A 9603-nucleotide genomic window follows, 5' to 3' on the forward strand; every position below is an offset into this window, starting at 1 on the left:
AAACAAGACTAGTTAACTAGATTGGTACTGCAGACATTTAAAGATTTTATGTTAATTAAAGGTAATGAGAAATATATTTATATAAATATGTATTAATATAATTATCTTGAAGTAGTTACATCAATACATTTCAACTCAACATCTCTATGTATGAGTATAATACATCTTGAGTGAATTCAACCTTCCATTACATTCCAGGTAGGATTTTTAAGAAATACATTGATTAATTTGCTGTAAAAATATAGTACAGAACAATGACAGGATATTGTTGTATCAAAATGGTTACATTGAATATACATATATATGAATATATATTCACACTTTCATGCATAAACATTTCTGTCATATTTTTCATTTTAAGACAATTTGGTCATTACCTATAAGAGAAAAATTGCACTCCCTGTCAATTTTTTTTTGCCCTAAGTCGTAATAGGAAGTTCTTATGGAAACAGTTTCTAACACTTGTAGCTAATATCCATGAACAGATCGTCTGGTAACTATGGATATCAGATGCCTCTTCATCTACTCAACTCTCTGCTCTTAGTGGTCAATTCCCTTGAGGATCACTGAGCATAGAGGGTACTGTGCCTTTCCCTAGACTAGCTGAGGAGTTTCATGGAAGCTAAGGCATGATATCTAAGCCTGCCTATTATTGGGTCCCTGATACTGTTCTATAGGGTGAGAGCATATGTACCCTATACTTCTTGGAAAAACAGAACTTTTACAGTGGGATCCTTCTTTCCAGTGCTGCAGAAACCATGTAATTTTTTGGTTATTACCAAACACTGAACACATCTCTTGTCACTTTTCTTAGAAGAGCAGGCTTTATCCTCCATTTTTCTTTCCTCACACTGTTGCCCCCACCTGGCTATTTGCATATCACTCCCTAAGGAGGACCTTCCTTTCTAAGTCTGAAATAAATATTGAGTGCTGAACTTGCCTTGACCTGTCAAGACTCCTCATTTCGCTCCTAAAAATGAAGTCCTTGACTCAGCTCCTGTGGCTGTTAATGCTCTGGATCCCTGGTAAGAGCAAAAGAAAGTGAGGAATCAGAGAGGATGGGAGGGTGAGCTCTCATGGACCAGTGGTAATTTATCCATGTGTTAGATGTTCATGGTAGGGCAATGAGGTTTAGGTCTGAGAGAGTAAGGAGCAGTCAGAAAGAGCTAGAACCTGTGCTTGAGTGAAGACTTTTCTAGGTGGGAATACTGCTGTCAACTCCTAGACACACTTTTGTGCTTCAAGAACATCTCTTTTGTTATTTAGTATTTTAAATTAAAAATCAAATCATGAGTAAGAATAAGAGGAAACATATATCTAAATAAATGTAATGCATGCATGGCTCTCTATGTTAATATATAACCTTGCTCTCTGTCTTATTCTAATTTAAGGATCCAGTGGAGATGTTGTGATGACCCAGACTCCAAGGTCCTTGCCTGTCACCCTGGGAGAGCCAGCCTCCATCTCCTGCAGGTCTAGTCAAAGTCTTCTGTATAGCGATGGATACACCTATTTGAACTGGTACTTGCAGAAGCCAGGCCAGTCTCCACATCGCATGATCTATTTGGTTTCCAAACGAGGATCTGGGGTCCCAGACAGATACAGTGGCAGTGGGTCAGGCACAGATTTCACACTGACAATCAGCAGCGTGGAAGCTGAGGATGTTGGAGTTTATTACTGTTTACAAGGGACACATCTTCCTCCCACAGTGATACAGCCTTGAACAAAAACCTCCCATCTGGCTGGATGAGCTGCCCTCATGGCTGGCTGGTCTGGGGAGCAGCCCAACAGATTGTGTGAGTCTGCATAGGAGGAAGATATTGAGGTCAATATAAGAGTGACTCTGAGTAGAGGTGAAGAGTATATGACACTACAACAAAATGCAATCTGTAACAACCAGGAAAATAATTACCTGAATATAAAGACCAGATAAACCATTAGATATTTATTGAAAAATGCAAATCTCTCTTCAGTAATATTATAGCCAACCAGTAATGTAAAAACCAAATGTCTGCTGTGATGATTATTCGCTCTGTGATGAAATTTATAACACTTCCTTTCAGCACATGCTAGCCTACAACTTTTGCCATGCTTTCTGTTCAGAATCTGGAAGTCCAGTTGTGCCTTTTCTAGCTTCTGCTCTGTGTGTTCATCAAACCCTGCCTGACCATCAAGCCATCACCAGATTTTGATCAATATCGCTTGGCTGGATCAACCTGGGGAAGATACAAAACTGCACAATGCACAGTAATCTCTGCCTTCTGTGTCCTGGGGCTCTGGCTCTACTTAAGAGAATGGTGTGTGGTTAAACCCTGTAATATGGTTCATAGGTCCCAGAAGTCTGAGAGTAAACACTTTTTCAATGGATGCTATATTCATCTGTTTATCCTCTGTGTCTTTATATAAAAAACCATGTCAAGAGGGCATCATTAATCTTGTTTACCTTGTATCCACTTCTATCACCTTAGACACCTGGAACTTGGGGAATTCTCAAGTCTCCACCAGTGTCTAGTGTGCATCTGCTTCAGATGCTATAAATTGTTTCACCATGATGCTCTCCAGTACATCTGGGAAAAAGTGGCATGAAGTTGGAAATGCTCTGAGTTAATCAAGGAATCATTTATAGGAGAAGTATAGGTTTGGAATGTATATGAACTAATGGAATAGCTTTACGTTACTTATGGAAACTTCTTTTTTTTTTTTTTTTTTTTAACCGGTCGTGGGGTCTGAACTCTGGGCTTGGGCACTGTCCCTCAGCTCTTCAGCTCAAGGCTAGTGCTCTACCACTTGAGCCACAGAGCCACTTCCGGCTTTTTTCTTATGTGGTGCTGAGGAATCGAACCCAGGGCCTCAGGCATGCAAGGCAAGCGCTCTACCACTGAGCCACCTTCCCAGCCCAACTTATGGAAACTTCTTAACAGGAACAATTAATGCAATGTTTACCCACAATTGTAGCATTTTGTGGAAGACCAGCCAGAAATGTCAGAGTTGAATCTCAGTTCTCTTCTCTGCTCAGGCATTTTAACAGAAGTTCCCATCAGATTTCTAATTCTCACCTAGGCTCCTCATTGTCTCTCACAAGTCTGTGAGTCATCCGAAAAGAAAAATTAATTATAACAGGGCCTCCACCACAGTGCTATTACTATGTGATTGACAAGTCAGCTGTTATTATTACTTCCCATCTAAGAGTTGTGCCTGGAGCTCATGTGGAGTCATTTCCAGATCATTTATTGAGTCTACAATTATATCAACAGAAATTCATTGTAATAATGGTAATTACAAAATGAGAAATTACATTAAATTGTTTTAATGTGACAGTTAGTGGAATAGCTTTCTAGAAAAGCACGTACACAAACACACATACTGAATATAATGGAGGAATATGTGTTTACCTAAATATATATAATCAATCATTTCTTTCCTGAAACCAGAAATATCCTCATCATTCCTGAGCACTGGTTACAAATGCAAAATAGCTGATCCACCTTTCTTCAAGGAATGATGCTCTGCATTTCCACAAGTTAACAGATTTCCATGGGATGTTTTGGAATCCAAGCTTTAGGAGATTTTGACCTCAACGAAGACCTTTTAAGAAAAAAAAATGGTAGCAACACAATTACATCTTTGTCTAATTAACAAAAACTAATGTTTGTTCTTGGATACCAAACTGCAAATTCATGATTATTTCTCAGTTATATGAACCAGTCCTTTGAAAGTATAATAGAATATATGTTTATTAGTAATTTGTTAAGCTATAAAGGCAAATAGTTTAAAATTCATGGTCCTGTTCTGGTGATGTTTGGACATAAATTTGTGACAGTAGCTTGACCACAACAGAATGTATATAATCCTAAGTGGTCATTTCCTCTTATGTCTCTGTTCCAGATCAAACAAATCCACACAATGGAGACAAGACCAGGGACCTGCAACAAAATGAAGAAGCTGAGCCCTGCCTGGATTGGCACATCAGTGCAATTGTGAATTTGTCTTTGCACTAACATAAATGATTTGTGTTACGAGCCCCTAGATTTAGAGGAGTTTGTTACACTTTATTATTGTTGAAATGATGACTGGTTTTATATGAAATATGAACATATAAAGAAGATGAATTTTTATGAGAACTGACTACATAACTAAAGTATTTGTAAAAGAACTACAAAGTGATAGAATACAGAGACAAATATGAGATTATGTAAATAAAAGTAATGCAGGTTGAGTTTACCAAAGAACTTTCTGAAAAAAAAAAAACAATTTGCAATTGACCCATGATCTTCAATAAATATCAGAGGAATTAGAAATGGGCTTACATATATGAACTTACTGAGAGTCAGATATTCACATGAATATGTTAACAGAAAAATCATATTTAGACATATAAGATATATAAAAACATATATAATACAGGTTGATCCATTGTAACAATGAGATGTGCAAGACACTATCTCAAAAACAAACTTTACAACTTGGGGAGGGAGGAGCAGTGGGGGAGGTGAGGATGGTAGGAGCAAAACAAAAGAGGAGGTAACAATGCTGGATAGGAAATGTACTCATTACCTTATTCATGTAAATGTAACTCTCTGTACAGTATTTGTACAATAAAATATATAAAACATATCTAATACATATAAAATATGTAAAAATGTATGAAGTCCTCAGTTACCTATAGCTCTCAACTCTTTCCTCCTGTATATCTGGGGATGGCTATGACTGAGTCATCTTAGGGTCTAGAATCCTATGTGAGGCCCTCATTTAGCATATCCACAGGAAACCAGAGAGGGAAAAGGATTCTGGGAAATACACTTCCTGTAGAAATTCTGTAATAGAAGTTGAGAGCTGGCCACTCAAGGATTTGATCAGGATTTCATTAGCCAAGAACATTTCCATATTGATTCTAAGTATCATCAGCATATTGCAAGCAAAGGAAGAAAATTTCATTAAGTCACAGGTCAATGGAAAATGAAATTTTTGCATGAAATATGTAAGAATCTCTTCACAAACAAACCAAATTCTTTCTTAACAATATAAAAAGCAAACTCAACTAAATAGGAATGCAGTATTATCTCTTTCTCTTCAGAGTTTGTACAGAATTCAACATCATCAACATCATGAAGACAATGTGACAAAGGCAAAATTATAAACCATCTCAGATCTACTGAATGTAAATATTCAGGTCAGCAAGATAACAAGTGTTCCTTGTTAGGTCTAAGAAGCCTTGTGCGAGCCAGGGCTCACGACTGTAACTACAGCTACTCAGGAGACTGAGATTTGAAGATTGTAGATTGAAGATTGTAGACCTCTGACTCAAGTGGTAGAGCACTTGTCTTGAGTACACATAGTGCAAGGAAAGTGCCTAGGCCCTGCATTCCAGCATGAGGACTGGCAGAAAACAAAGCAGCTGTGTTTACAGGATGAGTATCAAGGGTAAAAGATTCTCCTTACTTCTCTATTAGCCCCTTTTAAGAACATGTCTATTTAACCCACATGTTAAAGACACACAGATGTGCAATTGCATATACATGTATGTGCACACACATACACATACCTTTATTAGCTCATTCCTGGTTGTTAAAACAAAGTACCTGAGCACTGTACAAAGAATAGATTTGTTTAATCCACACTTTTAGAGTTAGAAAGTCCTAGGTGCAGTGTCCTTACTTGTCTGTTCTCAGGTTAGAGCTGTCATGTCTATATCAGGACATAGTGGGTTATTAGAAAGCCACATGCTGAAGAGGCTGAATATTTGGTTGTCTTCACGTCATAGCAATTGACTCTTAAGAGATCTGACTTACTCCTTTAACCCTCCCAAAGACAGCACCTTCAGTGATCTAGGCACTTCCCACAAGTCACTGACATTTGAGGTCTTCTAGCTCTTGGCATAAAGACACAAGGGTCCACTGAGGAAAATCCTTATTACACAGACTTTGTGAAAAAGGTACATTGAAATGCTAGTAGTGCCTGTCCACATTCTAATACATTTGTATTGGTAGACAAAGAGAAGATGCATGCACTGTAATTTAATTTTTTTTTTAATTTTTTTTTTATTTATTTATTTATTTTTGACTCCGGTCATGGGGCCTGAACTCTGGGCCTGGGCGCTGTCCCTCAGCTCTTCAGCTCAAGGCTAGCGCTCTACCACTTGAGCCACAGCGCCACTTCTGGCTTTTTTCTTTTTGCTTATGTGGTGCTGAGGAATCGAACCCAGGGCCTCTGGCATGCAAGGCATGCGCTCTACCACTGAGCCACCTTCTCAGCCCATGCACTGTAATTTAATGTTTTGGTATAAACTCTATTCTGCTGTGCATATTACATTTCTATAGGTATCAATGCAGGCTGTCAGATATTGAACTATACAATTCACCTTTTACTGATAGGAATTCTATCCCCATCAAAAGCACCAGGAAACGGGTATTTGAAAGAGGAAGGGGCAAAATAGAAGAGTAGAAGAATGATAGGCAAGAGAATAGAATGCAGGCAAGACTGCATCAAGAAAAAATTGTGGAAAGGGTGGGTCAAAGGGGGTGAAGATGTTCAAGTTACGACACAGATTGAGATGCATTGTAAACATAAACTGCTTTGTTAAATGGTAAAACAATCCAATATACTCTAAAGAATGAAAAGTAAGGGAAGAGTTAGGGTGGGAGGGGTAGGTAAGAATGTTAAAAGGGGCAACATTGCTTAAGAGGCACTGTGCTTATAAACTTGTGTTGAATGGCAACTCCCTTGTATAACTATTTACCAGAAAATAAAACTATTCAAAAAAGTTACTTAGGGATAACAATTTAGACAATAAATGTACTCACCACCTTACTTATGTAACTGTTTCCCATCTGTACATCACCTTGACAGTAAAATTAAAAGTAAACATACACATAGGAATAATCCAAGGCCTCTTTGAATGGGGATGAAACATTTTAAGCTTATGCATGATTTCAACACTTATGCATGATATGCCATGTCAACACTTCCTTCCTATGCTATACCATGCACCACAATATTTGCATATTCTCCTGTATGTAAGGCTCAGATTGTCATCTTTTCTCCTCTAGATCTTTCATAAGAGAAACAGTTTGTCTTCTTTATGGAATTAAGTCCTCAGAATCTTCACCAAATAGTACATTTTCTAAAGGAATTGATATTCTTCATCCTCTGAAAATATAATGCAGTTGACTTGTCCTCCTTATTTATATCCATAATCAGACAGAAGAAACAATATTCATACCGTCTCCACAGTTCCTGTCTACAGCTGCAGGACACAAAGCCACCATCCACTGCAAAGCCAGCACAAACATCGATTATGACATGCATTGGTACCAACAGAAGCCAGGAAAAGCTGCTAACCTCATCATTAAATATATTACTACTGTTGTTTCTAGGGACCCATGCTGGCTCAGTGGTGGTGGATATGGAACAGAGTTTACCCTGACAATGAATGACATGAAGTCTGAAGATGCTGTATATTATTTCTGTCAGCAGGATGATACTTTACCTTTCACAGTGATACACTCTGCTGCAAAAAACCTGATGAATGCTCTCAGTGAGACTGACTCAGCTGCTCCTGAATATGTTTAATAGGGGAACTAGGCCTGCTGCGGTGTTTGCTACATGCACAAGCAAATTCACTTCCCTTTCCTGTTCTGTAGTTTCAATCTCCAAAGCAGAGGTCAATTCATGTAGCAAAGTCCCTGGCTTTTATCTCACATGTGATTTCCAACTCCAAGAAGAAATCAAAGACGAGAATGGACCTAGTTAATATTCTAAATAATATTAATAAAGGCAATTCTTGATCTTGCTCCAATCTTCCATACTCTTATGACCATATTCCAATGCCCTGGGCAAAACACATGATAGGTCCTTCTGGCATTCTCAAAATTTGTCCTCCATGGATTTTTCCTTGATTTTTTATTATAAAGGCCTTTAATCAATAAAATATCTATCTCTGTCTCTCTCTACTACTTTATGACTTCATTCAGTTTTATTTAAATTTATTCAGATAGTCCCATGATTGAAGTCTTCCTCTTCTAATCTGGTATATACTATTTGCTTAAATTGGTGGGACAAGAAGAATACATAATGGTTCCCGTGTCTTCCCTCTTCAGGCTTGAGGTTGCAGCTTTCAGACTGTACTCCTCTAGCCATCACCTCTACAAGGTCCAGATGTGATGGTCTCACCTATGGCTCTTCCTGGTTTGTACATGATGGCTATCAGTGTCCCAACCATTAACTACTTAATTTGAAATACCCATTCATAATATTTTCTAAATATGTTATAATAGTTCAATATTTAATATTTTATAGATATTTATCAGATAAATAATTTATACTATTACATCCCAGTCAGTGGCTTCTCTTTTTATTTTCTTTTCATTGTTTTGGAAGTACAAATGTGTGAATTTTTTCTTTCTTATTATTTTGGTTCGTTGTGGGCCTTGAACCCGGGCCTGGGCACTGTCCCTCAGTTCTTCAGCTCAAGGCTAGAGCTCTACCACTTGAGCCATAGCACCAATTCTGGTTTTCTGATAGTTATTTGGAGATAAGAATCTCATGGACTTTCCTGCCCAGGCTGGTTTTGAACTGTGATTCTCAGATCTCAGCCTACTGAGTAGATAGGATAACAGAAATGAGCCACTGGCACCTGGCTAAATGTTTGAATTTCTATAAACTTCATTATGCCATTGCTTCTACACAGATTCATCTTATAATGCATCCAGTATCTTTCTTTAGCTTACAGACAGAATAGTTCTCTCTCTGGCTTTCTCTTTTGAAAATTTTTATTGTCATTACAAAGTTGATGTACAGAGAGGTTACTGTGTTATGTCGGGTAATATATACATTTATTTTTGGATGTCACCTCTTCCCTCATTTTCTTGCAGTTCTTCCTGCTTGTCCACACCCACAGGATGTATAGTTAGTTCTCAATATAGTTTCAAATGAGTACCACTGCTGTTTTTGTTCATCCTATGTCCCTCCATTTTTGAGTTCCTGCTTAGCAATAGCAATAGTCATAAGACAATATGTTGGAAATGAACTTCAAAACTGGTGTGGAGGGAGGGATGGGAGGGAAGGGAGAGTGGGAGAAAAACAAGGGAGGGGGTAACTGAAAGGATCTGTCACATCCATCCCAGGGGACCACACAGAGGTAGGCAGGCACAGGAGGTTTATTAGAGGAGCCATATTTGCCCCAGAGAGAAAGTGCACGGAGACCTCTGCTATCTAGGTAGGAACAAGGGCTGAGGGAAGGAAGTAAGGTAGATGGGAGTTCAGGTGAGTCTGGGCAGAGAGAGGGAAGGCCCAGCAGGTCTGGGTGGAGCTGAGGTGGGTATAATGTTTACATTCCCCACTCTGTTGTTTAATAAAAATAGGGGTACCAGGCCGGGAGTATGGGCAAAGGTGATTTCTTTTGGAGCTACTTCCTGCTGTAAGTAGTCAGAGGTCCCTGTTTTGTTGCTCGGCTGGGTACCGTCCAAGAAGCATCTGCTTGACAGTGGTTGGTAAAGGCCCTCCATTTTCCATGAGAATAGTTGTCTAAAATGCAAGACAATTTATAAAAGGCAAAATTGCTGTTAAGGAAAAAATTGCTGTTAGCAGTCCAAAAGAGGAGTATGC

The 9603-nt window shown here is 38.5% G+C and overlaps 1 protein-coding gene across 1 annotated transcript; it reads left to right on the forward strand.

The window, feature by feature from the left end:
• The first annotated feature begins 976 nt into the window (after window positions 1-976).
• Window positions 977-7569, forward strand: LOC138833360 (uncharacterized). Its single transcript, XM_070031742.1, has 3 exons — window positions 977-1025; window positions 1392-1708; window positions 7198-7569. Exons 1-3 carry the CDS (start codon window positions 977-979, stop codon window positions 7567-7569), a joined length of 738 nt encoding a protein of 245 aa, XP_069887843.1.
• The last annotated feature ends 2034 nt before the right edge of the window (window positions 7570-9603 follow it).

This window comes from Dipodomys merriami, unplaced genomic scaffold (genome assembly GCF_024711535.1).
Source record: "Dipodomys merriami isolate MVZ:Mamm:240054 unplaced genomic scaffold, mDipMer1.0.p SCAF_204, whole genome shotgun sequence".
Taxonomy (NCBI): Eukaryota; Metazoa; Chordata; class Mammalia; order Rodentia; family Heteromyidae; genus Dipodomys; species Dipodomys merriami.